Consider the following 18989-nt stretch of genomic DNA (forward strand, 5'->3'; position numbering starts at 1 on the left):
CTCTCAACTGATGGTGACATTATTTATGCCGTGCTCAAGCAAAAAGTCATTAGAATAATACTAAATTCTCTCCTTCATCTTCTTTTCTAGTCCAACCACCCCATACTCAGTCTGGTAATAAATTCTCTTCACTTTCTCTTATGCATAAAAGATATCCTGAAGTATGAATACTTTATATTACTGGACATCCACATTCCAGTTTCCTTTCTGGGCCTGGCAAGTAAGTTAAATTTTGCTAGAAGCAATCAGGGATAAAGCAAGAGAGGATCTGTGTAGACAACAGAGAACTGGAACATGGATGTCCAACAACAAAGTATTCATACTCAAAAATTTTAAAAAAGAAATTGTATTGGCCTCACAAAACATATGTGTAGGTTGTAGCCTATGTATAGGACACAAGTTTATGACCTTTAGCAAAGTGAAGTCAGAAAAGGAGTTGTAGTCTGAAGTGAACACAATTTGGTCTCATAAATCTGCTGTGTGGAAGAGGAATTGTAGAGGGCAGAAGCAGAAATGCAGTAGGATCAAGTAAAAATGAGCATGTTAGCTTGAAATAAACTGATAAAGAGATCAAAAGAAGTGGATGAATTTGAGATGTATAATGACAGCACTGTTTTGCATCTCCAAATACAGAAGATGGTTGAGTTTTTCAGAAAAAAAAAACTTAGATCAGTAAGCTGTTGTATCTTTTCTCTGATTGCAATTTCTTGATTTTCCTGGTATTGCTTTTATCTGATTTTATTAGCTGGATCAGCTTATGCACATTCGTTGGAGGAAGTTGGCACACTGTCAACTGGGCTGGACTTCCTGAGTTTCAGTTTCCTGAGTCTCAGAGGCTGAGATACTGAAGAATTTTCCCCTCACATTTTGTGCCTGCTTAGCTACCTAGACAGAGCAGCTATCCATGGCTCCAATCCTTGAATGGATTCTTCCAAGAGGTAAATGATTGGTTGCTTTCTGCTTTTCTTAGTTATTTGTAGACAAAAGTCTTTTTAGAAAAAAATTAAAAGAAGTAATCATTTTGAATGAGAAGTTAGGTTATGGATTTTCTTGCTACCTATGTTTACTCATTTCCAGTTTCATGCAGAGTAAAGGAGAACGATAATTGCAAGATTTGGGAGCTTTTTAAAAAGTACATATCTGTTGCTCAGTACTTAATGGAAAATATGTTGGATTTCCCATTAGATTGAGAAGTATGGCAGGGAGGCCTTGACTGACAGGGTTTCAAGAAAAGAGCCTGCAAAATTATTTTGGAGCAAAGCATTTTAGTCTTCTCTATAAGGCCAGTATCCATGGATTCTCTGAAGAAAACGTTTTAGAGATGCTACACCTAAGGACCAACTATAACAGTGGTATACAATACAATCATGTTACTGGCATCTACATGTAAGAGAGTTACCAGCAAGAGAAGGCAGAGTATGTCATGGTCTTTGCACTTCAAGAGACTGAAATCTCCACGTGTAAAACAGGATTACACTTACCATTTGAATTGTTTTTGGACTTTAAGACAAGATTTCTGTTTTTACTTGAATTCATGCTAGATCTACACCACAAAAATGTGCCTGTGAGCACTAATAAATGTGAAAAACTTCAAATTTCTGGGGTTTATAGTGGTTCCATTCAAGAGTGTGAAGTTTTTCATTGTGAAGGTAGATTTCCCAGAATCAGATAATGCTACAGAGAGTGCTTCCCTGAATGTTTGCTGGCTTTGAGCTAAACCATCTCTTCTCAGGAAAAGTGACTTTTTTCTTCACCTTATCTCTGGATAGATGGCCCACATTGAAACCTGACCTCAAATTGTCTGTAAGTCACAACCATTTAACATAAGAGCTATTTGCTCTTGGCAAAATTTTAAGGGTATCACAAGGTAAACTATAAGCATTATGCTTTTCAGTAGATCTGTAAGAAATTATCGTGCATAATTAAACTGTAACTTTAGGGCAACCTCCCTCTCCCTCTCTCTTTCACTATAGTCCGTGGCAGCCACCATTTTAAACATCTCCTTTTATGAGTTTGACTATTTTAGATTGTTCACAGAAGTAAGATCATGAGTATCTGTCTTATGGTCCTCAGCTTACTTCACTCATGATAATATCCTTCATTTTCACACACATTGTTACAAATGACAGGATTCCTTCTTTTTAAAGGTGTAATGATGCTTTCCACTATATCAAAAGACTGTAATTAATTCACTTATTTCCCTACTAAAGGACATTGAAATTGTTGTTGTAAACAAAGCTCCTGTATATCTTTTATGCATATAAGGTTGTGCACAGAAATACTTAATGATGATTTACCGGAAGTGAAATTGCAGCTTAAAATTGTGTACATTTGCATTTGAATAGAAGCTTTCCAGAAAGCTCAATTGTCTATACCATCTCTACTGATATTATAAAAATGCCTATTTGCCTCTATCCTTGACAATCTTTGACAATGTCAAACTTTAGAATATTTGCTGTTTTGATGATTACAGGATAGTTTCTCATTTTTGGTTTTGTTTATTCCTGATCACTAAGAAGTCTATGCACATTTGTCACTTGTGTTTTTTAATGAAATATTTAGTGCTACCCACTTAGAAGAGCTGCTGGGAATAATGTTTCCTGAGAATTTGCATGTACCAAATTAATTGCCTGGGCTCATTATACATACTTGAATGGTTATCAATGTAAATAATTCTTATATCATATTTTATTTTGAGGAGTACTGTGATTCTACCCTGTGTTGATATTGCAGCAGAAAACCTAAGGCCACATTTATTTATTATTACTTTTCATTTCTTTGTTTCCCTTTGTCTGATTTGATCATTTTTTCCTCACTGGTCCAAACATTTAAAAACAAATTTTTTGGGTTGAAATCTGGTAAGTTGAATTGAATATGTCATGATGTTGGGCATCTTGGAATCTTTAAATAAACTTTTTATTGAAATAAGACATAAATAGAGAAGTGCTTAATAGATGATTGTAAAATTGGCACACTTTTACCAATGGGGCATTTTCCTATAGTCACTGCTCAGATGAAGAATTAGATTATCATTATTTCAAAAGACTCCTTTATGGCTATTTCTAGTTATTACCAAGCAAAGGTAACCATTATGGCATCACATCAACATTATTCACATTTCTTATGTTTGAATGTTAGATATGTAGAACCATACTGAATGGTGCACTCTGCTGTGTCTGGCTTCTTTATTCAATATTACATTTGTAAAACTGAACTAAAATTAAGAATTGGATTGAAAAATATGACTTCTACAAATCCGATGTCTTGCTCCATATCAAACTGTGTTAATAATTTCAAAGATAATGGCAATGAAAAACCTCAGAGAAGGAAGAAAGAATACTGGGATAATCCGTGGCTCTCTAGACCTGATCCTTCTTTTTCAAATCCTTTCCTGTGTAGGCTTCATTGAGAAATCCTGGGCCAGTGTCTCTCTAAGGACCTTGAGATCTGCCTGTATACAGGAGACAGATCTTGAAGGCTGTGTAGAGGAGACTGAGCCTTCAACTGACCAATCTGAGTTACAACTAGCCCTTGGGAACAAATTGAGTTCGTAAGTCAAGGGTTCACTGTATGCTTTTAAAGTTGCCTTTCTCCCCTTAGCATTATGGGACTTATCCCACTAGGAAGGGGAGGGGAGGCAACCTCCTGCCCTTTATTCTGTGTGATTTCTTGGGGATGGGTGAGAACAAAGGCTGTGCACAGCAGATGTAGTCTCTGGACACATTCCTGACAGCTACCAGGTAAGATCTGACTGATCATGGAGAAATCATAATTGATTTTTAAAATGTTTACAACCTCAGACTCTAGCTTAGTGCATTGGCATTTTAAAAAACTATACATACTTAAATTCCTCTGTTTCTATTGGAAAATGTATTTCACAAAGAATAGGAATATCCAAAGGAATCTTCTTTCATAGTTGTTATAATGGCTACGAGTGCTATTTGACCTTTAACATTTTGGCCATATAATATAGAGATTCACATAGATAGATTTTCTTACGTAATAGAAAATCCGAGGGCAAGCATCCTGGGGCCAGTGTGGCAGCTTTCTGAGGTTATAAATATCAAAATTCCGAGTTTTTGTGTACCTCAACACGAGGTGCTGTGGGCTGAATGTGTCCACTTCACGGTTCACATGTTGAAGCCCTCATCATCAAGGCAATGGTATTTGGAAGTGGTGCTCTTACAGCAGCCCCACCTAAGAAAGATACCTGGCTTTCATCCTTATGCTGTCAAGGTGTTTATGGCAAGCATTGTCTAGGTAAGAGGAAGAGAGACCAAAAACCCTGTCATCTATCTATCTATCTATCTATCTATCTATCTATCTATCTATCTATCTATCGTCTATCTATCTATGTTTTAAAGTTTTGGTAATTTTCAATTTTTGCATGTCCTTTTAGGTATTGAATTAATCATAATTTACCTTGTACTAAATGAATAGTCAATCATGTCAACACTGTTCCCTGAATGCCTTTTGTGTCTTTTCCTTACCAAATTATGTGTATGGGTCTGTTTTCGTATTCTCTGGTTTGTTCTATTGATGTACTTCTCTATCCCTGTGATATCATTTACATTGCCAAATTGTTGAATTTTTAAAATTACCATAGCAACCAATTATTTCTTGATGAGTCATTGGACAAGTCACAATTATTGCATTCATTTCTCACTTTTTCTTGACAGTTTCACATGTCCTTTGGGAAGTGAACTTGCTTGTGATTTGTTTGTGCTTGGTTTGTTGTTGTTTAGATTGAAATTTTTAACTTTTCATGTTGAAAGTTAATTTACATCCTTACATACCCTGTATTTTTATTCAGAATAAGACTTAAACTTCTGTTCATGCAAATTTCTTTCATTCCTCAATATAATGTTGTCTTGTAGGTGCTGAAAATTTTGTTCTTAAATATTCTTCTTTTTAAAAAGAACTTTTTATTATAGAGTATTTAAAACTTATGAAAAAGCAGACAAAATAGATTAATGAATTCCCATGTACTCAGTTTCAAAATTTTTTACTTATATCTATTCTTGTTTCATCTGTGTGTCCGCATCTTCTCCTCTCCTGTATTATTTTACAGTGAAAAAATCATAACAGCTCATTCATAGTTGAATATACTATTTATATTCATACAAATACATAGAGGCACAGTTACCATTCCTTAAGCCTTGCCATGATGTCATTATCATTCTAATGTACAATTTTCCTTGCTCTATGAAATACTACTCAATTTTCAAATTTCTAATTGCTCTATAAGCATAATGCATGATTAAGACTCTGCTGTATACATAGTGTTGTGTCCTAGCAGGTAGAAGTACACTGTGTTGGATTTTCTTTTCTTAGATTGGTATTTATTAATGTTCAATGTCTAGGTTCACTTACTTATTAGAGGATGAATAGTGGCTTTCTATTTTCATCAGTCTTCATAATTTCATATATGAAAGACTATCTTCCACTCATCCACTGTTTATTTAGTGGTACATATAGTGTACAAAGGAAAAACAGACAATATGCTTGATTTTTGTCCATTTTATGAACTTTTGAAATAAGTTGTTTCCTTCTGCAATAGTGACCAGCTATTAATTTTTTATCATTATGAATCCAATATGAAATGAATATATTTGATGATTTTCAATTCATTGTAGGTTTTCTCTCTCCTAATCTACAGAGAAAGGCTGTATAATTTAGGACTTGAGTCTTTCTGACACGAATCCAAAGCTTTCTACTCTATTCTGTGATTTCCGGTATAAATAGATATACTAGCCTCATCTTGTGTATTTCCTGTTCCCAATTTTGAATTAGTTATTCATCAAGGAGTTTTGATTTGGGTCATTAAGACTGTCATTGTTACCTTGTTGGTCATCGTTTCTCTTTTCAGTAGATAACATTAGGAAATACATGGTTAATGACAAAATATATTAGAAATTCATATGGAAAGTTCTTATTCAAATTCAAGCCTGGAGAGATTTTACTTAATCTCTTCTGTCTTTCATCTTTCTCCCAAACTCAGATTTGTTATTCTCAAGAACACTAGAGATGACAGAATCTCACCTTACAATTCATTTGCTTTATGTCACATAATACTGATAATAGTCTCAGAATAAAAACTCTATGGGTAACATGAAGAATCTCATCATAATTATATTTAATATCATTTAGTATAATCACAACCTTAGAATTTTAGCAGATTTTTATAATGTAGTTGACATGTTTCATATAGTCTTACAGGGATAATAAGTAGTTGTGTTTTACCTCTCCCCAGAAAGAATGGCTGGTATCATGAAATCAACCAATAGCAAATGCTGGTGGGGCTGTGGGGAAAAAGAAACCCTTCTCTACTGTTGAGGGGAGTGTAGATTGATGCAACCACTGTGGAAATCAGTATGGAAATACCTCAAAGAACTAGGACTAGAGGTCTCCTTTGTCCCAACTATTCCCCTACTGGGTATCTTTCCGAAAGAATTAAAAGAATAATACCACAGTGATGTATTGCACACATGGTTATAGCGCCACAGTTTGTAATAGCTAGAACTTGGAAGCAGCTCAATTGCCCATCAGCTGGAGACTGGATAAAGAAAATGTGTTTTTTTAAAAAAATAAAAAATGAAGCACAACTCAGCCATTAAGAATGAGAAATTAGAAACATTTATAGCTAAATGGATGCACATTGAGGCGATACTCTTAAGTGAAATAAACAGGACAGGCATGTATGAATACCAAATAGATTCTCCAGTGTGAGAAACTTAAAGTGTAAATAAGGATCAAAAGGTATAATAGATAATGTGAAATAGGAAGAAAAGGCCTAAAGGGGAAGAGGAAGTGGGAGGGGTAGGGGAAAGGAAAGAACAGCATGGAATTAATATGAGAATAGGAAAAAATGGGAACAAAGTCTTTGTAAATAGGGAGGGGTGGGGGTGGGGTTGAAGGGAGGGGAGGGGAAGGGGGGAAAATAAGAACCAAGAAGAGATTATGCAAAAGTACAAATTTCCAATGATGAATGTCATAGTATTGTATATCTAAAATGTAGCAATACAATTAATTCAAAAAAAGAAATAGTTTCTTTCTGTAGTTACCTGAGTGCAAAAAGTCCTTTGTTTAATCGATGGATTTATTTTTAAAATTTAATTTTGTTTTATATTCATGTCCATCATTTGTATGATTCTAAAAAATGTACAAAATAAAGAATATCAAAAGAATTTTGTCTTCTTTCCCTGACCCTTCAAATACATTTCTTTTCTCTTCCTGTAGGTAGTCATATAAAATTTATTATTTATTTCCTTCTTAATATATAAGAAAGTACACATAGTTTTGTGGTTTCCTCTTATCTTAAATAAATAACATAACATTATACATCTTATTGATATATTGGACTTTGGCTGCTAAAAATAGTTCTGAAGTCAATGGCCTTGTATATATATTAGTTTATATTTTTGACACTATGTCTGTGGGACAAATTGCGGTAGTGCAATTGTTAGTTCAAGAGTAAAGATGTTTACTCCATCGTGAAGCCTTTTTCTCCATTTTGCCTGTTGATACTGGCTTTCTTTCTGAATGCTCTTTGTTCACAGTGCTTCTTTAGTCTGAAACTTTTTCTTCTATATCCTTATCTCCTTCATGAGACTCCCTCTCTATAGACCTCAGATTACAAGACCTTCTCTCACAGCAGCCTTATTGGACTAGGAGAAAGGACTGCCAACTACTAGAATATTGTGTTTTCTCCACCAGATTGTTAATCTCATAAATTTATACTGGTCTATTGTGATCACTATTTTGCTCACTTTCATGGGACCTGGTACATAGCGTCAGCTCTTCAATATTTGCTGACTTAATACATTACTTTATGTGAACATTACAGCTGAATTCCACGAAACCAATCACATGAAGCCACAAAGATCATATTCATTCCACATTGTTGAAGGACAGATCCATTGTGTCGCATTTGTGTTTGATGATAACTATTGAATTAATTCTCTGATGAGATGGTGGCAAAGGTCAGGAGAATTTGAAGATAGATGATAAAACATATTGAGTTTCATTCCACTTGACTAGAATTTATTGTCCAATGTTTTAGGGTAGGATGAAGGACTTAGGTAATTGCAAATTTAAATCTTTCCTGTCTCAGGACCCTGGTTAAATCCAGTTGAGCTCCTAATAGCTGTGATAGTGATTTAAACTCACTGTACCTCAAATTCCAAATCAATCAATAAAATTAATCTCATAATAGCAGCTACCTCAGAGATTTGTATAAGGATTAAACACATATATAAAACATTTATATATATACATATGGATTGATCAAAATATATCATGTTTGTTTAATAAAAATTGTAACAGTGAAAGGCATATTGCCATTAATCTCCCTCAAAATGCTCATCCTCCTTTTGAACCCACAGATTTCGTCTTTCTTGCCTCTTGTTGAAGTAGTTCTGGAAATTTTCTTTCATGGGTGTCTTAAAAGGTGTGATAAGAACCACAGTGAAGGCTGCTTCCCAGGGCCATCCAACAGAAAGGCCGGCTCCTGAAAACAACTCGGTGCATCCTCATTCACCTTATTCACTACTGGATCTGGCAATGTATGACTTCTGGCTCTGCCCTAAAGTCAAAATGACCTTGAAAAGTAAATATCCGGAATCAATTCAGGACACTGAGGTAGTATGACAGCATAACTAAAAGACATCCATAAAAGAGGATTTGTAGAATTGTTTCAAAAAGTGGCAAGAACACTGGAATGGTGAGATAAGTGTGTTCCAAGATGGACTATTTGGGGTGGTGGCTAATGGCAAGTTGTCTTGTACTCTAATTATTTTTAAATTTAAACATTTACTGTATTTTTGACCATCCCTTGTGGGCACGTGCATGTGTGTGCATGTGTGTGCGTGTTTGTGCTTGTGTGTGTGTGTGATGTGTGTGTGAAGTAGTAGACCCTGACCACCACTGCCTCTCCATCTAGGCATATGAAGCTGTTATCGCTTCTCAGCCTTTTGGGTAAGATCAAGTGCATATGAAGCTGTTGACAAGTGGTCATAGACTTCCCTGGGCTCTTAAAGGATTAGAAGGTAGGAAGGATTACTTTAGCAAGAAAAAAGAAGCAGGAAAGGAAAACGTTTGGTAGGGAGAGATAGAAGAAAGCTTTGGAGAAGGTAAACTAGGTCAGGGAGTGACAGTGCCCCACTCTGATTTTCTTGGTCGTATTCATTTGGAGCCGGAAAGAGCCAGTTCATCACAAATTTGATTAAGTAAGGGACAGGGAGTGATTGACTTACCCGCTCAGTGAAAATGAAAATCTAGCAAAGATGGTGTGCAGGGAGGTGCTTCTTAACATTGCAAAATAGGAACAGTTTATTTGTGACGCTCTGATACTTTCTGCTTCCTTCTCAAGGTCTGTTCTCCCTCATTCTTTTAGTCACTTTAATGGTTTACCCAGAGCTCCACTCCAGCCGTGTGTTGGTTTCCATACTGACTGTAGAGCAGGGATCCTTTCAACCAGTCTATTCTTGTTTGCAGGAGATCCACTTGTACATCTGTTTATTTGCTTTATATCAGCTATTTCTGCATACTGTTAAATTTAGAATATTGTATTTGCCTTTGATGTTTGTTCCTAGGGAAATCTAATAATAGGATCTGGTTATTTTCTTTTACTAATTTATGTTTATTATATTTGTGAAAAATAATTGTTTTGATTCTGCTGAAACCCCTTTTGAACATGGACACTGTCTTACCACAGACAATGTTTGTACTTCTCCAGACTCAGTGATAATAGTTTTTTTTTTTCGCTTAAATTCTTTTATTGTTGCATTTTAAGTGTACAATATGTTTAAATTTGTCATTGGGTGCTTGTACCTGTACATGATGTGTCTTGGTTCTTATATTTCCCCATTCCCTGCCCTCCCTTCACCCTCTACACCCTTGCCTATTTACAAAGACTTTGTTTCCATTTTTTCCTTTTTTCATAATTTTTCCTTTCCCCTTCCCCTTCCACTTCCCCTCCCTCTTTGGACCTTTTCTTCCTATTTCAAATTATCAATTATTCATTTTAATCCTTCCAGTCCTTATTTACTCTTTCAGTTTCTCACAGTAGACAAACTATTCTGTATTTACACATGTGTGTCCTATTAATTTCACTTAAGAGTATCCCCTCAATATGCATCCATTTAGCTATAAATGTCTCTAGTTTCTCGTTCTTTATGGCTGAGTAGTACTCCATTTTATATAAAAAAACACATCTTCTTTATGCAGTTTCCAGTTGATGGGGACTTGGGCTGTTTCTAAGCTTTAGCTATTATGAACTGTGCTACTATAAATGTGAGTGCACATATATTGCTGTGGTATGATTCTTTTAATTCTTTTGGGAAGATACCCAGCAGGGGAATAGCTGGGTCAAATGGGACCTCTTTTACAGTACAAAAATGGTCACGTTTGGGACATTGAGACTGAATAGGAAGGAAGTGCAAAAGATCTGCAAAACACAAGAGAGGAAAAGTCTGTTAGAGATGGAAAGACAAAATATGTCTCCTCATTGTCAACTATTTATGCCACAGAAAGAAATGATAGAACTTGAAAGAAGAAATGAAACTAAAAATTCCAATAGTGGTCAATAATTCTAATAATTCTATGGATGGTGTTGACAGAGTTGACCAACATCTGACAAGCTATCCTGAAATCAACAGGAGAGGAAAAATATTATTTATGCACCTTCTGGACTAAACAAAATGGAACTTGTTTGTTATTTATTGAAAACAAGGGGATTCAAAAAGTCATTTACAATTTAGATTAAGTCCAGTAGATCAAATAATTGAAAAATACAAGATAGTGAAATGTCAACCAAGATGTCCATCATCAACACCTTCACCATTACTTTTAGTGGGTAGACATTTTATTGAAATTATAACATCCACAGAAAAAAAGAAAGGCCAACAGTGTGAAGTGTGTTGTTCAAAGAAAGACAATAATGCAAAAAGAATTTGGAAAGAGACTAGATACTACTGTCCAGGTTGTAACCCTGCATTATGTTTGAATGTTTTAAGATATACCATACACAGAAAAATTATTGAATAATTTGATAAAATTGTTGTTTTTGTATTTCCTGTTATATTATAAAAGTGTACAAAAATATGCATATTTTGGTCATCTTGTATTTAAATAATTGGACTGGTAGGTGGTTAATAGAACCTTTTGGACTTTCTCTGGTCTCCACCCAAACAGCACTGTTAAGACAGAGTATACTAAATCAGTTAGTGACACTGCTAAATAAATTTTAATTAGCTCCTCCAAAAACTGCTTTCAACCTAAGTTTCATTTCTTTCCATGGAAGAGGATGAAGGGAGCTTCTCATGTTGAAGAAACGCCAGTTGCCATGATTAGTCCAGGGGAGTTATTTTGAGGGTGGATTTTGGGGAACTTCTCAAATCTAACATTGCCCTGTGGATAGTCTATTGCATCACTGTCTGTTTAACTTAGAACTGGTGATGCTGTCTGTAGGAAAAACTTGGTGTGTTTGTTTGATACAGGCATGGTCCATGTGGCTTTGTCATTCATGTGGATATTGACTGGGTATACAGAACGACCCTCTACACATATACAGCTGTAAACCTGTGATGCTCAAGGTAATTAATATTTTTTATAAACACATTCTCTATCACTATAATCACATGATATTACTGTTTTAAAAAGTAAACAAAGATAGATATCTTTACTTCTGAGTTTAAGAATTAAAATAATTGCCTAGATGATTAGGACTCATTCCTCAAGTTTTAAAAATTAAATATACAGACTGGGATTTAGCTCAGTGGTTCTGGTGCCTGCCAGCCTTGAAAGCACAAGGACCTGAATTCAATCCCCGGTACAAAAAAAATTATATATACATATGGATATATATCTTTATACTGACACTAACAGCTAAGTTCATCCATTACAATTTAATCCAGTTAGGTTCAATTTAACAAATATTTATGGATTACCTTGAAAGCTAGTATGATAGTTTCTGATCAGACATACTGATGATAAAATTCCCTTGCATAGAAAAGCTTATAGTTTCATAGAAGGGAGCGAGGGGATGGGGATAAGAAAAAGTTGACAAAAGCATGTATTAAATGTGATAAATATCATGAAATGACTAAAAATAAAATGCCTTATAAATTTAGAATGGTACAGGTGACGATTTCATTAATGAGGTGCCAAAGGGAAATGGATTTCAAGGAGGAGCACTTTAGGAAGTGAGGAGACAAAGTGGAAAAATTCAGGATGTGGAAGCAGCATAAATCAATATAGTCATAGAGAAAAAGGCAGCGCGTCTGAGATGCGTGTAGTTGCTCAGTTTATTGGGGGGCTGGATTTTTGTTGGGGGCAATTAAATGAAAAATGAACGTTTGCAGGAAGTGATGTTAGTTTTTGCAATGTGAGGAGTGAGTGTGTTTGAAAGGGTAGCAATATAGCCAGTTAAACTTCACAAAAAGTTCATCTGTTTGCAGTATGGCAGATTGGAGGTGGAAACACCATTTGCAAGAATGTAATGATGGCTAATATACCCTGGGAGATAAATATGTAATGGCTTTCTCATTCAATCCTGATAACAATCCTATAAGATGGATACTATCATTATTATCTTTTGTAGATGAGAGAACAAAAGCATACAGAATAAAATATTTGCAGTGTTTATGGACAGTGCTAAGATATTACAGAGCAATAATGTGAACCCAGAAAGTCTAACTCTAGAGATAAATTAGTCTAAGCAAGAACTAAACATTAAATTAGCCTAATAAAACCAACTTATCCTGAGAATAACTTTTTAAAGTTAATTTTATTGGTACACTTTCTATACACATACTGTATATTCATCATAGGGAATTTGTACCCGTACATGGTATATCTTGATTTTTCTTTTTTTCCCAATCCCCTCCCTTCCCTTCAGCCCCTTTTCCCCTCCTTATTTACAAAAGTTTTGTTTTCATTTTTTCCTTCTTTTCTTACTCTTTTCTTTTCCCTTCCCTCTTTCCCCCTTCTCCTCTCCCTAGTTCCCCTTTCCTTTTGAACATTTTCTTCCTATTTCACATTATCTATTAAACATTTTGGTCCTTATTTACCCTTTCAGTTTCTCATACTAGAGAGACAATGTGATATTTACACATGCGTGTCTGATTTATTTCACTTAAAAACATCATACTACAACAATATATGCACACCCATGTTTATAGCAGCACAATTTATAATAGCTAAATCTTAGAAACAACCCAAATGCCCATCAATCAGTGAATGGATAAAAAAGAGGTGGTTTTTTATACAATGGAGTACTACTCAGCCATAAAGAAGGAAAACATGAGACATTTAAAGCTAAATGGATGCACCTTGAGACCGTACTCTTAACTGAGAACAACTTTTAAAACAAAATAATTATGAACTCTAGTATATTAAAATATTTCAATTTCATGGTAGTTTTAACATCAGTATGGTTGCCTTTTATTTCTAATTCATTTTGAGTCTACTATATGTATTTTAAATAGCAACAGGGACATCAGGGTTTCACATGGGAAGTTCTTCAAGAAGGTACTTCTTGAGGTCAAACCTTCATTTTTTCCCCAATGGGAATATTGTTTTCATAAATGGTATTGACATAAAATATTTTTCACTTTTTTGAGTTTTGGGTTTTAATTTCTCTCTTGCAGCTACAGGCAGTCCATAGAACACTTGGAATTTGCTTTTTCTGACATTTTTGTAGTCAGCAATTATGTCTCAGAGCGGGCACCGGATCCTGAAAAAGACATTCTGACTCTCTCTGCTGCGAGACAGACACTGTGGGCTGCAGATGACTTTGAAGAGGGCTCCGCCACTCAATACCAGGTGGATGCATTTGGGGAAAAGATCCATGGTGTCAGCTGCTTGACTACTTCCTGCCTGGATCTATTGCATGCCTGAAATTCTTTGTCTTTTGGGGGACCGCTGCTCTGTGATTGTAATGGTCTGTAGCCCTTTGGCTGGATGTCTTTCTTCCCTCACATTTCTCGCCTTCCCTCCTCCCGAGTATATCCTGAAAGATCTACAATAGTTCTCTTTCTCCTTTCCTTTGATAAAGATGGAATGTTTCAAGTGATCCACCCCCGGGGTCATTCCCACTGTCGGAAAATCCCACACTGCATCTGTCCTTGGCCTCTTATCTCAGAATGTGCTTCTTTGCTTCAGATCTAGAACTGGATTGGACCAGGAGGGCTTCTTAGGAGGTGTGATTTTTATTTGTCCCTTCCTTTGGACCTTGCGCTTCCATGTTTTTAAACTTTTTGGACTCTTCTCTCCCTTCTCTTTCCCTTTTCATGTATTCCTAACTAGTGTCTTTCATATTTTCAGTCTGATAATTTGACTTTATGCATATTCCCTGTTATCAACCTGCACATAGAAAGTATTGCACTATTACAGTAAAAGATTAGACAGACGTTCCAGTGTTAATATGCAAATCTTATTTTAGTTCTTGGAAAATCAATTTAGAATATCGTATCTATTTCTCTCTTACTCTAAAATTGCTGGGAAAATCTCTTCCCTTTAAGATTGCTGTCTCGAGCCTACCATCTTGATTTTCAATCTTTTCTCTTCCTCATGCTCCATGTGCTACTAAAGTCAGGATGGATTTAGACCTCAGTGACCCAAGTTACTTTTCAGGCTAGTAGCTTTCCCCTTAATAACGCACTGACCATTTTTTTCTCTTTTGTCAGCCTGAAGAATAATTGAATTATCAAGTGTGCAAAAGAAGAAAATAAATATGTGAACTCTCAACATATTAATTTTTGTCTCACCATAGAACAATGAAACAGAGAAAGGAGAAAACACTGGAAGAGAATTGGCTAAGATTACAGGGATATATTTTATTTATGTCAAGGATGAAGATGCATATACAAAAGCACACTATTTCTAACACCCAGGAACAACATGATTTGCATAGATCCTTACATGAAATTTCAGGAAGAAATGGACCTCATTTATTGGACTACTGCAAAGATGAATTGGCCACAGAAGACAGTAAATCTCATTTTGGAAAAGTTATCCTTACTATTGAAGGCTTCTATCAATATCTATAAAACAAGAAAGTAATTTTGAATAAAGAAGGAATAAAATAGTGGAAAAATAATATAAAAACACTTGTATATTCATGTTAAAAATACTCTGCAGAGAGAATTCCAACTCCTTACATATTGATGTAGATCTCGGTGGTCTTCAGTGTTTTAGTGTTTCTGTTTCTGTGTATCAAGTATTCTTGAAATTGCTTTAATAAGAATTATATTACCCCAGGGATAGGTAGAAATTATATATTGACAAGTTCAGCATGGGAAATGTTCCTTCCACTAATTTTAGAATCTATAGAGGAATTACCCATTGGTCAATTTTCTTAGAGAAGGATACAGAATTCAAAATAAGCGAGAATTTTCTCAGGAGACTTGAAGCAGACCAGTTACATGTTGTTGGTAATGAGGAAACAGAATTGCTGAGATGTAATAAGCTCAGAGTTTGAGGGTGATGGGGACAGAGGAGGCACATGACTAGCTGTGTGTTAAAGATAAAGGCCTTCTGGAGAAGATGGCTTCCTTGTCTAAGGTTATCCACAGATACTCAGTCTTATCTGTCATGACTATACACATCCTGAATGTGACAAAAATAAACAAAGCAAACAAACAAAGCAGTCACTAAGCAAGTTCTCATTGACTGAGCATCATGTTCTGTGCTCTAATGCAATCTTGCTCCATGCCTCAACACAGCAAACTCAGCATCTTCTTATGAGCTTATCAAGGTTCAAGCAATCACTATTGCACAACACCAGAAAAAACTGGAACACTGTTGTATGCTTTATAGCCTGAGGTTATTTCATAATGTTAATGGGTAAGTCTATAACTTTTTTGTGGGCCAACTAACTGTTGTATCAAGCTTTTTGTCTTTTACTGGTTTAGGTAGTAGTCCATCCGGAATTGACTTTTGTTTATAGTGTGAAGAAGGAATTCAGGAAAGATGTGAGGTATTTAGATATCATTTTCATTTGACTAATTTTGAAGAGTAATAAACATTCTAGGATAGGATTATACTGTAGTTCAATTTTCATATATGATTTAAAAATAAGAAGCAACATCACGAAGAAGTTATTTTTATCCTAAAATTTACATAGTAGTGTAAAGGATTAAAGCTAACCAAGACATTCTTGAAGAACAATAAAGTAGAAAAATAGACATGTATCAGAGACCCCTGCAGCAGATCCCATCTTCTGCTTGGTGTTACAATGCATGATGAGAAGACTTAGAGACAGAATTAGAGAAACAGAGACAGGGAACTGGGATGATCAGCTCTTGTGCAAGCAAAGGCTTGAGAAAGCCATAGCCCTGGCCAGCCAAAACAATCAATATTTATTGGTGACACAATCATTGGTTAAATTGGGGTGAGGGGACTATGTGTGGTTGCTATAGATGTGTTGCTGAGGCAGGCAAGGCTTGTAAAAGAAGAGACAAAGCATTCTTGTGTTAGTTTGGGAATGGTATTTGGGTAAGAGTCACTTTGACCTCACTGTGTGTTATCTCATAGGCTTTGGTCAGACTTACTTCTTCAACTAAGCCAATTGTGGGGTTAATTCTTTACAGCCTGCATTGTTTGCAGCATTCTTTGTGCAGAATCAATGGGGCGGTTTGCCACAGGTGTGGAAAGATATATGAATGAAGAGAATGTTAATTGGTTTGTACTAATAAATCAGTGGAAATGAACAGACTCAGGCACATTTGGACATTTGCTATATGATAAGGATAGTGTTGCAGATGAGTAGAAAACAGTAAACTATTCATAGGTGGTGCTAAGTCTATTGATCACTCTCATGGAAAAATGAACTGAATCCCTTCCTCACACCATAAATGAAACTGAAAGTGTAAATGAGAATCAGAGTGTATAATAGATAATATGAAATAGGAAGAAAAGGTCCAAAGGGGAAAGGAAGAGGGAGGGGTAGAGGAAAAGAAAGATAGGAAAGGAATAAATATGAGAAAAGGAAAAACCAGAAACAAATTCTTTGTAAATAGAAAGGGATGGAATGGTTGAAGGGAGGGCAGGGGAATGGGGAAAAAATAAGAAGCAAGATATATCATGTAAATGTACAAATTCCCAGTGATGAATGTCATCACATTGTACACCTAAAATGTATCAATAAAATTAATGAATAAAAAAGTGAATTTCAGGTGGACTACTATCTAAATGCTATAAGGTTTTTAGGAGATAAAATAGAATGACACCTTTATAACTTGGGGAAAAGAAAATTTTATTACATCATTTTTTAAAGTAAGACACAAAAACTTAACTATGAAAGACTAAAAACAACTACATAGATTCCTAAAAGTCCCGAAGAAAATTAAGTTAGAAAAAGGGACAAAAATTTTGAACAATCACTTTGTAAAAGAGAAAATTCAAATCTGCATTAATGGATAAAAGATACTTTATTCATTAGTAATAAAATAAACAAATTAAAGCAGTTTTGTTTTTTACATTTTTGTGATTTGATTTAATTAACATACCATAAGCTGCATGTACTCAAAGTATCAGATTTGATGGCTTTTGATGTATGACTACTGTGAAAGTATCGTGCCAGTTAAGGATACAAACATTTCTGTCTTCCCTCAAATGCTAATGGTGCTCTTGTAATCCATTCTTTCCATTTCTCTTGCTCTTTCAGTCCTTAAGCAACAACTTACAAGTTGTGTGTTGTCACTCTAAGTTGTTGGGTTTTAAAAAATTTTAAATGTAAGTGGGATCATTCAGAATGTATTCTTTCATGTCTGATTTCCTTTACTAAGAGATAAGATGTGAAATTCATTTATGTTTTTGTGTGTATCAATTGTTCCTTCCTTTTTGTCATGGAATATTATCCCATTACATGCATTTACTAGTTTCTTTATTCATAGGCCTGTTAACTGAATAAGATGAATGAGGTGACTAAGATGATGGGGATACAGTTATCTTTGTACAAGCCTACCTTTGCATTGGATGGGACTTGGCAGCAGCATTCACCCTACTTTTGATCCTATCTTGTAAAGATACTCACAAAAGAAGACTTCTGGAACTGGTTCAGAAAATGGCAACAACAATGTGTAAATGTGTTCAAAGCAGACAAAGAGCATTTGTATTGTTTCCAATAATGTTGGAGCTGGGCATTTAGCTCAGTGGTGCCACCGCCTGCCTCCAAAGTGCAAAGTCCTGAGTTTGATCCCTATAAAAAAAAAAGAAAGAAATCAATAAAGTTGGAGATGTGCAGCCTCAATGAGCCAGCAATTTGACTCTTTAGTCATATATACTAGGATTTTTATATGCACACCAAAATATACGTATAAAAATGTTTGCAGTACAGTGTTAGTGATAGTTCTAAGCTAGAAATAACCCACTTGCTCATCAATAGAAGAACAGCTAATAAACTGTTGGCTATTATGTAGAGCATTTCATTTCACCTAGCACTGAACACTAAAGATTTATCATTGCACACTATAGTATAGATCAATGTTATAATGTTGAGCAAAAGGAGAAATACATGAATAAATTAATATATTATGAATAAATGTATGTAAAAATTACAAAATTTCTAAATTTTAGACACTTATAAAAGACGAATAATGCTTATAAAAATGAAGATGGTGGTTCTCTTTCATGGAAACGGATTGTGAAGAGGGGGGCTCAACTGCTATTTCTGCAAGGGGTAAAAGTGTCTTTGGGACAGAGTGGTGTGAAATCTTTAATATCATACACAAAATTTGGTATTAGACAAAGTTGGGTCTGCATTCATATTCTGTCTCAGCATTTGTGATCTTTTAAGTCTCTAATTTCCTCACTTGGCAAATGAAGATGATATCAGTGTTTATTCACAAGTGTGTTGTAAAAATGAAATTAGATCATTACAAGGGCTGATCAAAAGATGAGGTGTGTTTAAATTAAAAAATATTACTGTAAAAGACACATTGCCAATAACCCCCTAAAATACTCCTTTGCTTCAAACACACTTACCC

General features: G+C 35.1%; 1 protein-coding gene across 3 annotated transcripts; it reads left to right on the forward strand.

Annotated features, from left to right (window-relative positions):
• Nucleotides 1-823: 823 nt before the first annotated feature.
• Nucleotides 824-18254, forward strand: Ifi44l (interferon induced protein 44 like). 3 transcript variants are annotated; one of them, XM_087212961.1, is made up of 4 exons: nt 827-938; nt 3400-3550; nt 13650-13824; nt 14688-18254. In XM_087212961.1, exons 1-4 carry the CDS (start codon nt 905-907, stop codon nt 14697-14699), a joined length of 372 nt encoding a protein of 123 aa, XP_087069087.1. In that variant the 5' UTR covers nt 827-904; the 3' UTR covers nt 14700-18254. The 3 variants fall into 3 exon arrangements, with proteins under 3 accessions (XP_021111136.1, XP_087069087.1, XP_087069086.1); XM_087212960.1 differs by having other exon boundaries at nt 14774-18254; XM_021255477.2 differs by lacking the exon at nt 3400-3550 and having other exon boundaries at nt 824-938; nt 14774-18254.
• Nucleotides 18255-18989: the final 735 nt, after the last annotated feature.

Source organism: Heterocephalus glaber, unplaced genomic scaffold (assembly GCF_053883595.1).
Source record: "Heterocephalus glaber isolate CG9 unplaced genomic scaffold, H.glaber_assembly_v1.0 deba00001442, whole genome shotgun sequence".
NCBI classification, from domain to species: domain Eukaryota; kingdom Metazoa; phylum Chordata; class Mammalia; order Rodentia; family Bathyergidae; genus Heterocephalus; species Heterocephalus glaber.

Bases quoted from the DNA above. Each gene is read 5' to 3' on its own strand.
- Ifi44l (XM_087212960.1), top strand. From the start codon at position 905: ATGGCTCCAATCCTTGAATGGATTCTTCCAAGAG. The intron at 939-3,399 runs GTAAATGATTGG...TTTCCTGTGTAG, and splicing joins TGAATGGATTCTTCCAAGAG to GCTTCATTGAGAAATCCTGG. The intron at 13,825-14,773 runs GTGGATGCATTT...GTCTCACCATAG, and splicing joins GCTCCGCCACTCAATACCAG to AACAATGAAACAGAGAAAGG.